This window comes from Colobus angolensis, unplaced genomic scaffold, assembly GCF_000951035.1.
Source record: "Colobus angolensis palliatus isolate OR3802 unplaced genomic scaffold, Cang.pa_1.0 Scaffold132, whole genome shotgun sequence".
In the NCBI taxonomy this organism is placed as follows: domain Eukaryota; kingdom Metazoa; phylum Chordata; class Mammalia; order Primates; family Cercopithecidae; genus Colobus; species Colobus angolensis.
In genome coordinates this window covers 6,942,626-6,963,499 of record NW_012114400.1, presented here as the reverse complement: position 1 = coordinate 6,963,499, position 20,874 = coordinate 6,942,626, and the positions used below count along the sequence as shown (strand labels likewise).

The following is a 20,874-nucleotide window of genomic DNA, read 5'->3' as shown; positions in this document are numbered from 1 at the left end:
ATTATTGTTATTTCGCATATTGCCTAATTGTTGTCTCTGCAGAGTTACCCTCTCTGGCCATGTAATGTAAAATATGACCACACTTTATATAGTCATATTTCTCATCAGAGTGGTCTGTACGTGTATCTCTCAGTAAATGTCAGAATTTAAAACTTTTAAAAATTAATTTTCTGTCTTTTTAAATTTATTCCTAAACATTTCTCCAAAAGGAGAAGGCTACTTTCAGATGGACAGTATGGGTCTCATCAGTAGATGAATTTCTTATCATGCACTGAGCCTGGCACATTGCAAGCATTTTTTTGGAGAAAAATATAAATAAATATGGCACATGTGTATAAAGTGTTTAATCAACATTTTATTTGATTATTTTATAAATATGAATTAACACACCTGAAGTATTAAGCCTAGTAAAATGTTCTTCTCTGTGGGTGACATTTGAGAATTTTATCGGACCAATTCTCAGAAAAAAAATCAGACCCAGTTTACTGTAATTCTTTTCTAATTTATTATCAGGCTGATTTTATCTCAGTGTAAATATATAAATTCTTTTAAAAAATGTATAAATCTTGTATAACCATATCTTTCATTTTTTCTAACTTGGCCAAATTTATCTATAAAACCACTTTGCATCTTGAGAAACTGCAATAGCTGAATTTGGGTTTCCAAATATGTTGTAAACCATAATTATTTAAAATAAAAATTTATCTTTTTTTTATCTTTTGATGATGTTTTTAAAGTTCTGTCGCTCCTTAATACCCCTGAGGATTTTTACGTTCTCACTCTAAAGTGAATAGAGAAAGGAAATCATTAGGGTGATGAATATAAATCATTCTTTTTTTTTCAATATACCTTAGAAAATGAAAAAAAAAATACCTTAGTTATTTTGTTATTGTTTTGTAACTCTATATTCATATTCTAGGCATAATAAAGTCATTTTTATGAATACATATTTTCTTGGGGAAAAAAATCTCGGTGGAAGCTGTTCACTTTAAGTGGCTTGTTTTTTCTTTACATGACTTGGTTTTAGAGTATTCACTCCAGTTAAATAAATTATAAATATTGCTTTTCCTACTCATAGCACACAACATAGTATTACAAGCAAGAGTAATTGTAATGTACTGACCCCAGCTAAACTACCAAGTGAACTTCTCAAATGAAAACATTCAGATAGATTACGCATTTATGAATAAAAATAAATTTGCTTTTCAGGGAGTTTGGCCGCTGGAAAGTAAATAACCTTGCAGTTGAGAGAAGAAATTTCCTTGGCTCTCCTCTGCCTCTTGCCCCTGAATTCTTCCGCAACATAAGACTTTTGGGACGTCGACCTACCCTTCAGCAAATCACAGAAAACCTTATCAAGAAATATGGGACACATTTCTTGCTATCTGCTACTCTGGGAGGTACGGCTCTTTGAACATATTTGTGCCTGTGTGTGCTTGTGCATAAAACTGTATAAATCACAGAAAAGTGTTAATTAATCCAGATAGCTACAGTATGAATAGTTATAGAACTCATTCATTCATTTACCCAACACATTTTGAGTGATTATTAAATGTCCCACACAGTGTTCACAATTGTGAAGCAGATGAATATTACTTAGTTTCTGCATGAAAGCTATTTACAATCTAATAACATACACATATTTGACATAATTATTGCACTCTTAAGGTCATATGGAAACTTTTATTTGAAATACATGAATAATAAGCAGTCACAGGTGGGGTCATCAATTCTATTTATAGAGAGAAGGAAAGGTTTCTTGGAGTACGTGTTAAATAACTACAATTAAATTTTTAGCGCCATTTTAGTGTTTCTGACTGTAGTTGATACAGATTGTAGCTGGTACAGAAAAAGTGATAAACAAATAATTACGACGCATAAGAAAGTAGAAATGAATAAATGTAACTTTCTCGATCAGTGTATACATTTGTAAAAATTAAGGAAGCTATTGTGTGATATGGTTAAATACTATTTAGCCATACAGATATGGCTTTTTCATAGTGATGTATGATTTAGCATTTTGAATATACTTAAATGACATTTTAGGAGATAATGTGTAATAAGCAAGATATGACATTTTCCTAAAATTAAAAAATATCCCAATATTTACATATATTTTTAATTTTATGTTTGATTTCAAATAGTGTCCCACAATTTCATTTAGAAATAGATGTTACTTTTTCTTATAATGAAGAACAGTGTACAAAATTCAATAGGAAAGCCACAAAAACAGTGAATCCTTGCTTTCTTGTCAATTTCTTAATGAATTTACCAAAGATAGCCAGGCTGATTCACAACAATGGTATGGTGCCACAAAGGGCAATTTGTTCATTTTTTAGCCTTAGAGGATGTCTTTCCTTAACCTGCCAGCCCAGTCTTTCAGCAAGTCATGTCAATTTTTTACACCGGTATATACCCCACCTCCAGCATCAAACTCTTTCCTCACCTCCTCTCCAGCATCTCTAGACCAAGACATCATCACTTTTTCTTTTTTCCTGCAATACTCCAATGGTCCGTTTTCCACACAGCTCTTTCAAAAACTTGAGTCAGTTCATATTCACTGTTTTAATTGAAACCTAGAACCGGCCACTTAAAATCAAATCTAAGCATCTCCCTATGATTTATAAGACCTTACATCAATGATCTGATGGATGCTACCTTTAAACTCAGGCCTCTTCTCACCTCTTCCTCATGCTCTGTTTTTCAGTCACAGTCACAATGATGTTCACATTTTTCTTTCTTTTTTTTTATTATTATTATACTTTAAGTTCTAGGGTACATGTGCATAACGTGCAGGTTTGTTACATATGTATACTTGTGCCATGTTGGTGTGCTGCACCCATCAACTCGTCAGCACCCATCAATTCATCATTTATATCAGGTATAACTCCCAATGCAATCCCTCCCCCCTCCCCCCCCCATGATAGGCCCCGATGTGTGATGTTCCCCTTCCCGAGTCCAAGTGATCTATTGTTCAGTTCCCACCTATGAGTGAGAACATGCGGTGTTTGGTTTTCTGTTCTTGTGATAGTTTGCTAAGAATGATGGTTTCCAGCTGCATCCATGTCACATTTTTCTACATAAATGTTATTTTTCCAATGAGGCTTTTTCCTGACCACTTTCATCAGTAGTGCCCAGTGAACCCCATTGTTCTCTACTATTTCATGATCAGATTTACATTTCTCACTGCATTTATTATTATGTGAAATTATTTTAATTATTTGGCTATTGGTTTATTATCTGTAGTTCTTGCGTATTTTCTTAAAAATAAGGGCTCTAACTGTATTGTTCACCACTTCATCCCCATGGCTCTGATTGCACTTCATTTACACTAGGTTCTCATTAACTATTTGTTAAATGAATAAATAAGTAAAACTACACTTTCTTTGGAGACTGAGGTCATCCAAATCACTAGATATATGTAAACATTTATAATATAAACAGAGAATAATTGAGTTATAATTCAGGAATGATTCTGAATGAAAGCAAATCCAGAGAGCCAACTGGGTCAAATTCACAAATAAAGATTCAGAATCGATGAGAATCAGTACCCAAGTAAGAGTAGATAAGGTAGGCATGAACAGGTTGAAAAATGAGTGGATGTCTGAGCACATTGTGGAAAATAACTCTGGCATGGAATCTCAAGACATTAAAGGTGAAAAATATAGGTGACTAAGGAAGAAATAAGAGTCTGACTGTAAATACACACTATCTCTCCATTACCTTCTTCCACAAAAGGATAGTGATAAAATAAGAAGAGAAAGAGATTAGCCACATTCTTGTTGAATCCTGATTCTCCCTCCCTGCTTTTTAGTCAACTGTGAGACTTTAAAATATATTAAGTAATTCCTCTGAATTTTAATCTTTTTTAATAGAAAAGGGGAGAATAACACCTATGTGATGGGACATGGGAAGGTTAGTATAAATGTTAAAAAATGTGCTTAGCACAGTGTGTGGTATAATTTAAATATGTGATGAATTGAAGTTGTTTTCATTATATTAGTGTAGACAGCCAAAACATATAAAATATTTCAATAATTGTGAAGATTGAGTCTGTGAAAGCTGTGTCTATTTGGCTCAGTTATGTCAATTATCATTAATTGTATAAAATCTGAAAGGTAAAATGTAAGTTATTTCTATAACTCCTCCTCTAAAAAAGTTCAGTGATTTTGAAACACATACTTCATTATTATTATATAAGTGATTCAAAGCACTTGTAAGTATTTCAGAAGATAAAATATATTTTTCCAGATAAGAAAGGAAGGAAAAGACAAAGACAGAAGAGATCAAAAACCACCAACAGTTCCCATATACATTCGTGTTTCTTAGTTTCAAAATTTAACTATGTTTTACTATGTTGGTACTATGGATGCCACATTTTTGCTTTAAGATTCATTTTTATTTTGATGTATTTTGTTGTATAAACCATTTTTCAAAATTTGTGACATTAATCACTTGAAGTCGATCTTCCAGTGATGGCAATGTGCTCTCTCTAAATGATTTTACTTCAGTGTCTTAAAAGTTTTGTTCAAGTATTGCCTTAAAGGGGGAAAGAGATGGAATTAGCACCCTTACTCACATTTTAATCTCTCAATATTCCTTGGATTGAGTTTTCATACTTTTTTGTACTGGAATTATTTTTCTTCTCAAAATGTTACTTTATTTTCCTGTGGGAATTTTTGTTTGTTAAAGATAATAATTCAGTAAAGATGCATGCAATAATTTAAATAGCTTAAAGATATAAACTATCTGCAATTAAAATGTATACCAGGAATGATTTCTGGAAATTTTAAAATTATTGCTGTTGTACTTACACAAAAATCTTTTTAGTGACTGTGAGTTTATCATTTAACCTTCACTCGTTTTACCTGATTGAACATGTATTTGAAATTGTATTTATCCATTTTTTAAAAGAAATGGAAGTTTGTGTGAGTTAGTTTGAACTAATTCCCCCACTTCTTTCTCTTAATTAATTAAGACAAAGCAAAAACTATAACACTAGTGTGTAATGTATATACGCAAACCTTTTAAACAAAAAGCCAGTCACATCCGTGTCCCTACAAAGGACACGAACTCATCAGAACATAAAGAATAACAAAAAAGCCAGTCGTGTTATAACTAGATGCTTCCTAAGTACCTAAATCTTCAACAAAATTTCAATGTTTTTCAAAATAAGTTGACTATAAAATACTCACTATTAGTTTTACAGTCATAAAAAGGAAATAAATGAAAAATGGCTTTTTCCCCCGAGTTATTTAATATATTATATTATTGATGTAGACATAAAACTTTGGGTACCATACTTGAAGCCTTTAATGGGATATTTTATGACAGATAAAGCCAGTGATTGAATTATCATTCTATCTATAGAGAAAAATAAGTTATAAAAAACATTCTTCAGTATATATTCTTTTCCCCATTTATTTCATTTTATAGCTACCAGACTGTTTATCAATATAGTAATTCAGCTTGCTTCTATTTTGGATAATGATATCTAAACTCCATCACTGTTTGAATATCTAAAATAAGCTACTCAATTTAAAGAATCAATCTTGAAAAAGTTGCACTTCTGAGAGATATTGATTTCTAGCTGTGGAATGTATTTAATGACCATTTTTGTAATATATTTTATTATAATTCAATATATGACAAATACTAAAATTAAAGTGTATCTGTGTACTGAATATAAAATACAAAATATGAGTGAATATGACAAAAAATAATAACTTTAAAATTGGTGGGCTTCAATTACGGGGAGAAAAAGAGTCTACTATAAAGCAACAAAACTGTGTTCTGGATCAATTTTAAAAGACAAAGGACTAAGGGACATAGAGACCAAAATATTCATTAAAAATTTATTAAATATTATAACAAAATATTTATAGAAATTTTAAGTGTGCTCTTATCCTCATCTCCCAAATTATATAGACTTATCCACTCAGTCATAGTAGCCAGGAAACCTGTGGGTTCCTCTGCTAGTACTCTTGCCTCTCCCAACTTTAAGGCAGTGAGGAGCAGAGCAAAGTGCGTAATCTCCTGACAAGCATATCCACAAAAGGAGGAAGAGTAGGAGGTGGGGTTTTCATGGGCAGCCTCTTTCCTACACTATACCTTTCTGTTAACTCATTGCAGCTCTGTGGGACAATGAACACATGGTAACAGTGAAGATTGTTTGTAAAAAAAAAAAAAAAAAAAAAAATCCTCATGTAGAGGAAAGCAGGAAAAAAAATTTCTTTTCTTAATGTGTGTGTGTATGTATATATATGTGTGTATATATATATATATGTATGTACATACATATATATATATATAAACCAAAATTTATTTCAGGATCAAATAGACAATATAATAAGATTTGTTAATTTAGAAAAAATGTGAAGAATACTTTTTATTCTAGGCATGATAAAAGCAAGTTCGGTTTGACCACTGTTATTTAATGTACAATTTAAAAAGCTATAATTAAATTATTAGCAGAAATAGTTACAATATACTTTTTTCATTTGCAAGTTCTTTTATTTTCTTTTTCTGAAAGTGTTTTTTACTATACTATATGACTAAGTTTTTCATTGCTATTTGACTAAACGTGGGCATTTTTTAGATATTCAATTTTGTTTCAATACAAGAAATATCCTCTTCATTGTTGGAATAAAAAATTTATGATCGATGTGCAAAAATAGTATTAACTTCGTACAATGGTGATTTAAAATAATGTATACTACCTCAATTCTCATGTAGTGTATATATATATGTCGTATATGTAGTATACATATATGTGTGTGTGTGTGTATGATAAACTATGCCTCCAATGTAGTTCACTTATCTAAAAAGTTTTACAAAATATTGTGTGTGTGTGTGTGTGTGTGTGTGGTTTAAAGAAAGTATAAGTCTGAATTTAGTAAGATACGATATGGATAAAATATCAATTAGATTTTTTTTTTCCAGTTGTTTGCATTCCCATAAGAATAAGAACTCGGAATATGCTCATTTAATTTCAGAAATAGTCAGTTCTCACTTTTCATTATGTGAATTATGTTCTGTATAAAGTATTCACAGACACTTTTTAATTCTTTGTCTTATGTCACCTTCTTTCAAAATTGATTAACTGCTGTTGTTCTCATTTTCACTTGGTCTCTTAGGAAGCACAAATTTATTTCACTTTAGTTTATAACGTAATAAAGGTAATCCACCATATACACACACACACATAAATAATTTATTTCTTAAAGAAATATTAATAATCACTTAAGATGCAAAGAATTACTTTGTCTCTTAGAATATACATTCTGTTTTAAAAGAAAGAAAAATAAACATTTTTGACTATTCCTATCATAGGAAATAATCAAAATAAATGTCATTGAAGGGGGAAAGGGACTGCTATACTGATATTTATTAAAATTAATCTCAGGATTACTAATATTTCTTAAGATTATGTTGGTTTCTCTCTCTCATTCTCTCTCCCTCACTCTCTCTTTCCTGTTTCACTGGTAAATAAAATAAAGTGTCTGAAGTTAAAGCAATATTATTAATCATTTCTTAAATGTTTACAAGACAGTTATCTACAGAAGCAATTAAAATATCACTTATGTAAATAATAAGAATAAACAAGAGCAAAATGTAATTAAGATTTCTATGTCAGTTGATCTTAGTAAAGGCGTTCCTGGCAACCAAGGTAAAAGATAAATGTTAAGTTGTAGAATATTGGACATTCTATTATTTTCTACTGGTTCTTTCATATGGTACATTGATAAGGTAGATAAATTACCTGTCTACTTTTTTGACGAATATATACTGAGTTACTTATGACAGTGCAAAACACCCAAGATCTTCTTAAATGAACACTCAGGTCACTGATAAAGACAGACATTTAACTTGGTAGTAAGTGTTGTTATGGTTTAGAACCTCATTACTTGAGTGTGGTTCATGAACCAAAAGCATCAGCATCACTTTAGTGTTTGTTTGAAATGCAGAATCTCAGATTCCATCACAGATTAATGAATCAGAATCTACATTTTAACAGGATCTCCAGGTGATTTATATGCACATTAAGTTTGAACAACACTGTTTAAAGTATCTAGATAAATTTAAAGTATAATCAACTGTTTTGAGAAATAATCTTTTAAAAAATGGCAAGAGTTTGTAACTATACATATCAACAATGTTTTTTAAAATACTCGTTATTTAATTGTAAATATATCCAAAATTAGAAGTAATTTGATTGTATTTCACTCAGGGTTTATTCATTGCCACCTAACCTCAGAGCTATTCATTTCCACTTCCTTTATTTTCATGTTATTGTACTAGTATAGACAATATCATTGTACATTCAAATTTTCTTAGAAAATTTATAGTCTATTCTTGGGGGTAACTGTTAATAATCATAAGGTCAGTTACTTTCCTTTGGGATGCTTTGCAAAACATATTATATTTCTTTGTCAAAGTGAGATAAGGTTAGCTCTTTCCTTCCCACAATATCTTGCAGATGCCAATTGGTGTTAAGCCAACGTGTCTATTTCTTAACTATCCTGATATATTTGGCTCTGCTTCTTGCCAAACACGTATTTCTCTAAGATTTTTTTTTCTTCTGATGTATATTTGTTTTTAAAATCCCTTTTTCCCACAATACTGTATTAGTAGCTTAGTAGATCTCACCAGGCTATGTACCTTTAACATGTGGAGCTTAGGAAGGATGATTATCAGCTCTGAGAGCAACATGTAACTGCAAACCCAATATAATTTCAAAAGGGCAACAATAACAAAAATATTGTTAAGGCTTAGCACAAGTAATAATGTGGCTTATCATTGCCAAAGAATGGACAACCTTTTTGAGGCAAAAGACTTGATCAAAAGTAAAACCTACAAACAATTACATTAAAACAATGTTTTCTTTTTTTTTTTTTTTTTTTTTTGAGGCGGAGTCTCGCTCTGTCGCCCGGACTGGAGTGCAGTGGCCCGGATCTCAGCTCACTGAAAGCTCCGCCTCCCGGGTTTATGCCATTCTCCTGCCTCAGCCTCCGGAGTAGCTGGGACTACAGGCGCCCGCCACCTCGCCCGGCTAGTTTTTTGTATTTTTAGTAGAGACGGGGTTTCACCGTGTTAGCCAGAATGGTCTCGATCTCCTGACCTCGTGATCCGCCCGTCTTGGCCTCCCAAAGTGCTGGGATTACAGGCTTGAGCCACCGCGCCCGGCCTAAAGCAATGTTTTCAATGTTTATTTCTGTGAGAATGATTTTCAATCAAATAGCATTTTTTAATAACTACAAATCACTCCAAGGCAGAACAGGCATTCACAATAAGATATTCAAATGTAAGGAAGCTGAATAACCAGGAAGACATCTGCCATAAATGCACATATTTTTTTTTTTTTTTTCTGGGTAGAATGTAAACAATGTAGGAAAACGGGCTAACTCAAGTGCAGTAGCAATTGCAAATAAAATAGAATACATCCAACTCATAAGAGTCGTCTTCACCGTAGTGAGAAAATACACACATTTTAGTTGATCATTACAATAATTGTCGTTTCTGGCCAACATTATATGTTGGTTTCTGTGGGTACCCTGTGATTCTGATCTGCAAGTCTTGGGAATCAAGAAGGCCTCTTTTGCAACATACCATCCCCTTGGCAGGGGTAGAAAGCAAGAGAACAGGTGTAACTTTGTGATGTCTCTCCAAACATTCATTATGTCAACATCTGGCTCACTTGTATTTCACTGATCAAAGCATTCTCCTTCTAATATCAGAGTAAAGGTAACACATCATGAACTACTCATAGTTGTTGTCTAAAATGGATCATGAATCTATGTATGCACGTTTGCATTTATGACGGTGTTGTAAATAATTGCAAAGAATAAAACAATCTACCACATTATCATTACTGATTTACCTATAGGATTCTTTTTATCCTTGTTTTATCTATTATTTTTAGCATGTTTCTACCCTCAATACTATATATATGAGAATGCCAATTGAGAAAATCCAAGTGAGAAGTAAATAGTATAAAGGTTCTTTAATTTCTATTTCTCACTGACTCAACATAGATGATTTGAATATCAGAGTGGAAAAATACATAATTTTAAGGGCCACCTCTTATGAAAAATGTCAAATTCTATGACCCAACTATGGTATAACATTAAAATGGTGATTTTTGTTTGTTTGTTTTATTGTCCCCTGTTTCTCATTTTCTATTAAAGCATCCTTCAATATGTGCTTTTAATGACCATAAACCACCACAAAATTTTAGTTATGTGAGACACAGCTGCATGATTTCTGCGTGGAACAATCACATCTTTTTATATCCACAGTCATTAATCCTTTTGCTGCCTAACAGACTCGGAATGTTGAATCATTTTCAAAATCACATTTTGTTTTTACAAAATGTGTGGATGTCCTTTGGGACCCATGCCATGCTTATGAGCTACAGCTGGTTTAATAAAATGAATAAAAATGACTTTTGAACACAATTTTTTTAGTTGATTGAATAACACTATTTCAGTTTTCAAATCTGAACATTGTCATTTACATAGGTTCTGATGAATTGTTATTATTTAATACTTGTGGAAAAGTTACAGTAAAAGTTGAGAATGCATTTTCTCAGTTTGTAAAAGTCTCAAATGACTGTGAAGAAGATAATTACAAACGTATCATAGTTATGTATAACTGAAAAAAAAACAGATCTCTTACTACTATTATTAGTAATCCTATTTTTGATTATAAGAACCAGTAGAAACAATTATGACTAAGTCCAGATTACCATGGTGCAATTAAAAATCTATGAAATCCTAGCTGATGAAAATTTAAAACTTCCTCATCAACTGTTGGATCTTAATAAAAAGGAAAAGAGAGAAAGAGAACATTTACTGCACTCACAATATATGCTCTGCCAGGTACTGTAGAGGGATTGTATTATTTAATCTCCACAGAAAATTGAGAGAAGGATATTTTCTTTGTTTTAGAGACGGGAATGCTAAGTAAATATGCAACTGTACCAAAGCCCCATAGTCATCAAGTAGAGAGATGATGTGCTATTACTAGGATTTCCCCTTACATACCTGACTCTAAACCTTATGTTTCATTTGCCCTCATTCCATTATAATCCCTTTAGAATTATTTAATTGAAACCAAGCCAATTAAAACATAAACAATAGAATTAGTAATGAAAGTGTGTTATGATAATACCAATGCATTATCATTTGATTTTTCTTGTCTGGAATACATATTCTTCGTGACAGAAGTAAGAAGTCATATTAATCTGTAACTTACAAGTAAATGTGGATGCTGAAAAATCATTGTTTTTAAATCTCCTGTAGATAGAAAATGAAACCCCTCTTATTTGTGGTGATGATATAGACCACCATTTTTCTATGTTCATCTTTAATTGCCTCAACATATATTAGGTTTGTATTATCATTCATATAGTTACAATAAGGACTATGCTAAAATGGTGATCCCTACCTCTATTACTTTCCACTTGTGTCGTAGGACAACCTAACATGTGCAAAGGATTCCTAAATCAAATTGGTTTTAATTCACTGTTTTAAGATGAGCATATGCTCCACCTTTTTGTGAGGTGACGTATGGCTCAATTGGAATCCCATTAAGAAGAAATTAATGATGTGTCATACTTACCTGTTAAGCAAAGACATACATAGAAATATGGTATTTATCTGAAAATTAACATAGAAATATGATATTTAAAGAACTGTTGTGGGAGATCTTTACTCTCTGTATATGGCTGCAGACTATAGGACAGGGTTAAAGAATATATAAAAGTAGAAAAGCCAACTTCTTATCACAAATAAGATAAAATAGCTAAATTTACTAGAAACTTCTAGGTATGGAATGAGTTGATTTATGCAACTCTGAATCATAGTGGTGAATAGAAGAGAATAATAATATATTAACAATTTTCGAATGACTAGATTCCAGCCATATTCCAAACCCTTTCCAGCTATCTATTTCAGCTTACAACTGCTCTGTGAGGAAATAATTTCTATGCTCATGTTCCATAAGAGGAAACTGAGTCCTAAGATACATTGTTCAAGATCATTCAGTTACTAAATTGAAACCAGCATTAGAACCCAAATCCGTTCTACAGTAAAACTTGGTACACTTACATCTTAACTAAAACTAATTCTAAATGTCTGTCTTCCAGGACCTCATAATCCAGTGAAAGAATGCCTTCTATTGGTCTAATTGTCTCTTCTGCTCAACAACATACAGATTTTCAATTAATGTTGCAACACTTTGAGTAATAGGAAAATTCACTACTATATAAAGGGAGACTTACCGAAAATGACTCTCTTCACATATTTAAAATGGCCTTCTTGCATCTCCAGGAGGCAAAACTAATGTCTAATTGGTTAATTGGATCAATGTTTTGAATTTAATATATTATTCAACTGAAGAAAATATTTGATATTATTATTACATTTTAAAAAACGTGTAAGTCTCCTTCTAAATACAAGAATCTGTAGAAAACATTGAATGCATCAAGGCTGAACTTGGATGCTTCTTCAACATTTTAATTCATTTTCCAAGTGGAATCATCTGGGAATAGCCAAATCCTTTAGAGTTTTATTTTAGCCATAGTATTGGTTATGAACTTACCAATTACTTCAGGATATTTTTATTATGAAAAAATAGATTTTAAACCTGGGCCAGATGTAGAACAAGAGTTACGAAAACTCATCCCATTATGATTTTTTCTGCAATGGTTTTTCAAAGACACCCAAAGTAGAGATATTTGTACAATAAATACCCATATACTCATATGTAGCAACATACTGCATAAAACCATACTACTATGAATATGCTGCTCATACACTATGGTATGAAGTTTATTGATTCTTTGTACTTTTGTCTTTGGAATATATTCCAAAAATTGATTTACATTCAAAATACTGTGTTCTTAAGTCACTTTATTTTTACAGACATGATATACAATTAGTAGCATTGGATTATGTTTTTAATTTTTAGGGATGGCTTTTAAAATTTGATATAATTTTATTTTTATAAATAAATAAAGCATTTAACACTGTTTAAAGTGCTTAAACAACATGATAAAATATATCCAGAGAAATCTTTCTTGCAAAAGTGTTTCTTCATCCTGTTACCCTTCTGTATCTGTAGGAAAATATGCATAAATGCTTTTGGTTAATCTTTCCATTGTTTGATGCTTTTTTCCAAATAGAAAGAAATATATACATATACGTGTATACTTATATCTTACCCTTTTCTTATAAAAAACTCTTAGGAAACAATTTTTATTCACTTTGTGATATCTCTGTAGAAATAATTTTTGCTGCCTTCTTCTGGCTGCACAGTGTTCCACTGTACTGTTGTAAACTAGTTTATTCCTACTGATAGGAATTTATATTGTTACCAAATGTCAGTAATAAAGCCACAGTGAGACACATTTTGCATATTTTAGTCAGTCATCCTTTGAAATACATTCTTAAAAGTAGGATTGTGGAGTTGATTATTGATAACTATTGCCAATATTCCCTCTATGTAAGTTACATCATTTTGCAATCCCACCAACAATACATCAGACGGCCTGTTTATTTCTACTTTTCTGATAGATTTGCCCAGGTTGTCAAAGTTTGGATTCTGGCAAATTCTGTCATTGAAAAAGTAATATACCAGCATACTTTTAATTTGTATTTTTCATGCTATGACTTAGATTTAATGTATTTTCAAATCTGTATGGGCTAGTTTTATCTCTTCTTGTCTGAACACTCTTTTCCTCTTTATTCCTGTTTTTCTGTCTGAATCTTGTGTTTCTTTCTCTTGATTTCTAGGAGTTCTTGGAATGTTAGAGGAATTAATCATTTATCTGTTATATAAGTTGTAAATATTCCTTTTCAATGTAAAATTTGTTTTATTGTGATTTTGTGCTAAAAAAATCTGGTTTTACTTGTTCTAATTAATGTATCTTTTATTTCTGTACTGTGGGATTTTTAGTTATGAATTATTTCCTTCCTTTGCATTTTCATGAATTTTCCTCTAGTACTTGAATGGTTTCATTTCATTAAATAATCATGTCTCTAATCTGTTTGGAATCTATCCTTTTATAGAATCATATCCCTTATTTTCCAAATTGCTATTTAGGTGTCACTTAGTAAAAAGTCTATCTTTTCCCAAGGAATTTCTGTCTCATTCTTATTATGTGCTAAATTTCCACATGTACTTGTTATTTTATAGATATTTTTCCTGTTCTAATTTGTGTGCCTATTCATGTGTCAGCCTGCACTGTTTAATTATACAGATTTTACAGTTTGCATTCAGATATGGTAAGATATTCTCATTCTTGCCTATTCTTTTTAAAAGTATTTCTTACTTTTTTCACTTACAATTCATTATTGACATGATTAATTTTCCTACTTCCAGGAAACAAAAAAAAGATCTATTCAGTTTTTTAATCAGATTACATTATTTTATATTAAGATAAACTGATATATTTTGATGCTGAATATTTACGCTCAAGAAAAAATATCTATCATGTCATTAGGTCTATTATGGCAACTTTCAGAAGTGACTTACAAATTTTTCATGTACGTTTCACATTTTTTGTTTCATTTAAATGGTGTGATCTAATCCATTATTATTTATACTTAGTTAATATTTGTGTGTGTCAGTCTATTGAGTTAGTAATATTTTTATTGTTTGCTTGTACCTTACTAAGTTTTGTAACTGTATATGTGCAGTAGTTTGTGCATTAAATTTTGGATTTTCACCTGCGTAATCATATTATCTGCAAAATAAACATAGTTTAAGTGTTTTTACTGACACTGTGATTTTAATTTGCATTCTCATCTACATTTGCATTTTAATATATTTATTAGCATGTTGAATAATAGAAGCAATGTGGGTATGTTTGTCTAGTTCTGATTTTAATAGGGATGCCTCTGGGTTTCCCCATTAAGAAAGATGCTGACTTTTATGCTTAGGATCCTATATTTTACTTCTTTAAAGAAGTTTTTACCAGGTGGAGTGGCTCATGGCAGCAATGCCAGAATTTTGGGGTTCTGAGGTGAGAGTATTACTTGAGGCCAGAAGTTTGAGATCAGCCTGGGCAACGTAGTGAGACTCCATCTCTATGGAAAAAAAAATTATTATTCATTGATTCCTAATTTATTAAGTTTTGGTTAATCATAAATAGTTATAATTATTCATCAAATGTATTTGAAGCAATAAAGGATAGCAGCATTTTTGTTTCTGGATATGTTAATATGCTGAACTATATTAATGATTTCCTACTATTGAGCCAGCTTTGCACTATTGGAATTATCCTATTGGTCACAAGATATGTATTTTTAACATTTACTGTTCGATATTATTCATTATTGCTTTAGTCATAATTTTACATCAATATTTATTAAATGCAAAATGTATTGTGTATGATGATTTTTAGATATCTGTGCTAATTTTACACTCAGTTTATAAAAATAGATTTAGAAGTTTTACATTTTCAGTATTATCAATTTTTTTATATCAAACTTTAGGCAAAATTACACTGTGAACTATCTGGGGAGGTTAATTTTTTTGCGGGGGGAGGTGTTCTGTGACACCTAATCTTATTTGCACTATGTTTTAGAAAATAGTTCTTCCATATTTTTAACTAAATGCTCTGTTCTCTGTTTTATTATATATTTATTCTGTCAATTCATTATGTAATTTTCTTTCTCCATGAAGAAAAAAAGTAGGTTGACTAGTTGGTGTTTTTTCTCCTGAAAAAAGCTACTTTTGGTTGTGTTTATCATTTCCACTCGTTTTAAAAACAACTAACACCTGATTTCACCTTTTTATTTTTATTTGATGTAAGCTTTTTTGTCGTTTTTCTTTGATTTTTAGAATCATGTAGTTAACTCATGTATGTTATGGATATTTCTCTCTGCAGTGCTTTAGCTGTGTTCCTTAAATTCTGATATATAACATTTTCCTTTAAAATTTGTAATTTTACCTTAATTTATCCTATCACTCAAAAATTATACAATAGGGAATTTTCAACATGGCACAAGTATACATATGTAACAAACCTGCACGTTATGCACATGTACCCTAGAACTTAAAGTAAAATAAAAAAAATTAAAATTAAAATTAAAAAAAAATTTAAAAAAAGTAAAATTACATGTAAAAGTATATATTATATTATTGTATAATATATCAATTATGATATATAGTACAAATAATATATTTGCCTCTTAATGTATTTTTCTTGGGTTTACTTGCATCATAAATATAAACATAATTCCAGGGTTATATTTTCAATAAATATTTTTCTTCTTAAAAAAAAAAAAAGAAAAATAAAGGTAATATATACTCAAAAAAAAAATTATACAATAGGGAATTTTCATATGTAATATCTTTTTAAATTTTCTGTTAACTTTTAGGGTTTTTTTTACTGACATCAGTGAGTCATACTATATTCTTACAAATTTATGAAATTTCCTAAAAGTTTCTTTATAACAAAATACATGGTCTCCTTTTGTAAATGTTCTGTGTATTCTTGATAGTAAGTTTGATTTGCACTATTCTTAATATGTTTTAAAATTTACTGATAAGATCTACCTTATTTTGAGGTTCTATATATTTCTATCATTACTTTTATCCCCTTTGTACCTAGAAATATGTGTTGAAGTCTCATAATATTATCAGTGTATGTGTATTCCTCCTGTATCTTCTGCTTTATGAAAAGTATGACTGTTAAAGCAACATTGCAAGTTTGTAGCACTACATTGCAATTTTTCCTCATTTAATAATTTTAGGCCTAAATTCTCTCATATCAAGATTATTAGCTTTGTTCATTTTTAATTTACATTTACAAAGATGTCTCATTTTATTTATAATTTTCCTGAGACATGTCTCTTGCATAATTCACAGAGCTGCATTGTGAGTACTTACTTAGACCAGCCGCCATACCACTTTTGTTCTTTCTATATCTATCTACAGGGTATTTGTATGTTTTGGCACTCTCACGACTTATAACATGGATGAGTTTTTCTGATTCATTTGTCATTCAGAGATACACTTCCTGAAATTTCCTCATCTGTTGATCTTTTTCTTGCAGAAAATGATTGCAAGAGATTTTTTGTTTGTTTATTTTTATAGTGTTTATATATGTATTCTTTTTCACTTTTAGCTGCTTCTATGCCAAAGCTCTTTTTCATGTACATGACCTAATATTCTTGATTTGACCCACCTATTTATTCTTGATTGATATATTTTCTCTTTAACTATTCGCCTTCCTCCAGCTGATTTCTAATATGCATGTTGAAGTCCAAATACCAACAAAAAGTGTGAGTTTTAGATATAACATTTGATGAAACCTATTTCTGATAGAAGCTGTCCTGATCTCTGGTAGACATATAAGAGCTCTTCCTTACGGTTGGATTGTCACCTGGGCTACGTCATTTTACAATTGATATTATTGTAAGAAAGAGAGGAAATGCAAACTATTCTATTAGACAAACTTATTTGCCTTTTCATGAAAGTGACTTGTTAGTTTATAAATGGGCACAATACTACCCAAACAAAAGGGTTCCCGAGAGAATGAAAATAGCAAGTTTGATAGTTATGTGCTGGATAAGTATCCAAGAATATGGTTGCCAGAGGATCACAAGTTCTTAATGTCTAACTCAAATGACACAGATTTTTGTCTTTTGAACATTGAAAAGTGCAACTTAATTGTAATATACTTTTTACATTTTACCTTTGAGAACCAATTGCCACTACCTAAATCCTATATAGATTTCAGTGTTTTTCACACAGTGTATTAACACACCATGTTTGAATACATCCTATGCAGGGAAATTCTGAATTTATTACATATATACATACCTATATATACATACACATGCGTTATCTGAATTTTAAAGGTGCAAATGAAAACTAGTGCTTTGTCATGTTTCCATTTGGATATTCTAGTCTATGATAAAAATTTCTGAGTAAATACAATTTCATTTTATGCACCTCACTTAAGTTTGTTTTACATAAATTAATTTCCTTTTGGACCATAAGAGTGTTATGCTAAACTGTGTTAGAAAGTCAATAAAATCTGAAGAAATTATTCTGCAAAAGCTAAATATTTGACATCCAGTAATTATGTATTTAAAGTGACCAACAACTCAGGCATTCTTTGAGGTACTTGAGAAATATTTGTGACCAAAAAGTAAAACCCCTTGCCCTTTTGGCATATATCAGTCCTTTGTTTTATTATATGCATAAGCTAGGCCTTTCTACCTGCAGATAAGTTAAAAAAAAAGATTTTAAGTGGACAATGGAATAATTTGCAATATTATTAATGCAGGAGAGGAATCACTCACAATTTTTGTGGACAAGCGGAAGTTGAGCAAACGAGCTGAAGGAAGTGATTCCAGCACCAATAGCTCTTCGGTCACTCTGGAGACGCTACATCAGCTAGCCGCTTCTTATTTCATTGACAGAGACAGCACACTTCGGAGACTTCACCACATTCAAATTGCATCCACTGCCATCAAGGTAAGAATGAGTTTATGCTAAAATTATCACTTTCCATTCTTTGTTTCTTCTATATCCAAAATGCATTTCTATGTGTTTGCTTATTCCATGAATTTAAACAATTATTTTATAAAAATATATTTATAATTTTCTTGCTTTCAGTTATGTAATATATTTAAGATGAGTTTGTATGTATTCAATATAATTTTTTACTTGCTAAGTAGGTTGAGATTTTTCTTGGTTACATGTAATTAAAGTATATTTGAATTCTATGAATTTATCTTGGGGTACACAGGCTCCCTATACATGGATATAAATTTGTTTTAATAACATCAATTTATTTTACAATTCTCCTTAATTCATTTTACCCATCTAAAAATACTATTCCGAGAAGAGAGGCTTTATTGGGCTTAAAATCGTCCATGGCACAAAATATTTTTAAGAAGTCCTGCTTCATGGAAAATGACCCCTCAATGTTTTTAAGATGTATTAAGATGTACAGATGCATGGTTATATGGGTTTCTAGGAGGCAAAATATACCATAATCTAGAATTGGTGGATTAATATTATGTGTTCACTAAAGGCATTTGACTTTGAATACACTAAGGTTGACTTTATCAAAACTGAGAAAAAAGGAGAATAATTTAGTTCTGATTTTCAAAAGAAAAAATAAAATGAATGAGAAAAAGAGATTGAGAAACAGAGAGGAGAAATTGTTGTTCCTAAACAATAAGTTTTAGACATATTCTCTGGCAAATTAGCTCAATGTAATTCCATTTGTCAAATGGCCATTGTAAAATTAACAGAGTCAGAACAGTATGATCCTAGCCTAAGTTAGCCATAACAAAATAATATAGAGAGAGCATTTCAGAGTGTTTCAAATCTAACCTTTCATAGTTAATACAAAAAGGAATGATTAAATGTAACATTCTATTACTTTATGAAACTAAAATTAATGTGTGTTCATTTTTGTGTCAATTAGTTGAAAAGTTACTACTTCAACTTAAACCCATAAATGGGTTAAGAATGCTCGGAAGATTGCTCCAAGTATATTTTTTTGTTCAGGATGTACTGGAGAAAATAAAAGGTGATGTGGAAATACCTTAGCTTAAGGGTTACACAAACAATACAGCAGAATCCTAATATTGCTAGTAGATGGTGTTGGGAAACTTCAGTAGATATAAATCATGCAATATAGTTAGTTGGCTTCTGACTCCAGGACTAATGTTATATTGAGTAACAAGTATATAAATAGTATTTATGCTGTATAGATAAAAATGTAGCCAGTATGAATGCAGATGTTTCAGTTAATTTAAAAATTTTGGAAGATGTTGTTAGAAAAACTTAGCTTGAGGTTGCTGAGGAAAACTAGACTTTTCCAGAAAGCAATTTCAAGGATATAAACAGAAACTTTGATCAAACTATTTTCTAACGGAAGAAATCATTGTTGTAAACGATTTTATTATATGGCTATTGATTTTTGTTGTTACTGTTCAGCACCAAGTGTGACTGTGAAATTATACAACAGTTTTTATACTCTAAGTAAGAAATATACAGACACATTACATGTCAAAACATAATGGTTATTTGCATATACTTCTCTTCTCCCACAGGAGAAGTATATGGCACAAAAAAACATATGTTTTATTGAGGCATACTATTGTATACGGGCATTGCATTTAGACTCTGTTAATACAAATGGGAATAATGATGCTTCGTTAAGTCTATAACCTAGCTGTGTGGTGGAAACGAGTCCCAAAGAAGTGACACTTACAGAAAGTTCTCAGGAGAAAGAAAGAGTAATCTGGAATTTGGGAGTCAACAGACTCACCTGGACAGGGCCACAGGGAATGCCTATTGTTCATTAACCATGGAAAGAAGTTTCTGTGCACATAATAAAAATGATTTAAAGTATGTGTAGAGTGGCTGGAAATGGGAGGAAAGGGGGCTTTACATTAGGTGGAGGAAACAGCAAACAGTAGGAATGATACAAGGTCTATATCACTGTGAACAGAAGTACCCATCTTGTGCTGTAACTAAGAAAAAAAGGAAATGAGATAAGCACCACCTGGTGACAACATAGCCAAGAATACAGGGATAGAAATTCATAGAGAGTGCAAGGGTGAGGTGGTGAGGTAGTGGGGAATGGGAAAGAAAGGAGAACAATTACAACTTTCAGGATTTAATTTAGACCTAAAGGAAATTTTCTTCTGAGGCAGCTGTAATTTTAAGTAGCTGATGATTTTGCATGCCAGGGTTAGCAGTCAGGGTTATTATGAAGGTTCCAGGGAAAGGCATTGTGCTTGTGTGCTGTGTTCAAGCAAGACTGGAGCCAGAAACCCATGACCATGTGCACTGCAGGAAGTCGACCCTTCTGAGTTACATGAACACTGTTGTGTC

General features: G+C 31.2%; 1 protein-coding gene across 2 annotated transcripts in view; it reads left to right on the top strand.

Annotated features, from left to right (window-relative positions):
- The window catches only part of BRINP3 (bone morphogenetic protein/retinoic acid inducible neural-specific 3), a 398,700-nt gene that overhangs the window by 196,693 nt on the left and 181,133 nt on the right, over nucleotides 1–20,874 (top strand). Inside the window, exons 3-4 of one of the 2 annotated variants that reach the window (XM_011934194.1) lie at nucleotides 1,210–1,400; nucleotides 18,305–18,495. In XM_011934194.1, coding sequence (XP_011789584.1) covers nucleotides 1,210–1,400; nucleotides 18,305–18,495 — 382 coding nt within the window. The remainder of the gene's footprint in view (nucleotides 1–1,209; nucleotides 1,401–18,304; nucleotides 18,496–20,874) is intronic. The other variant, XM_011934195.1, reaches the window with a different exon arrangement.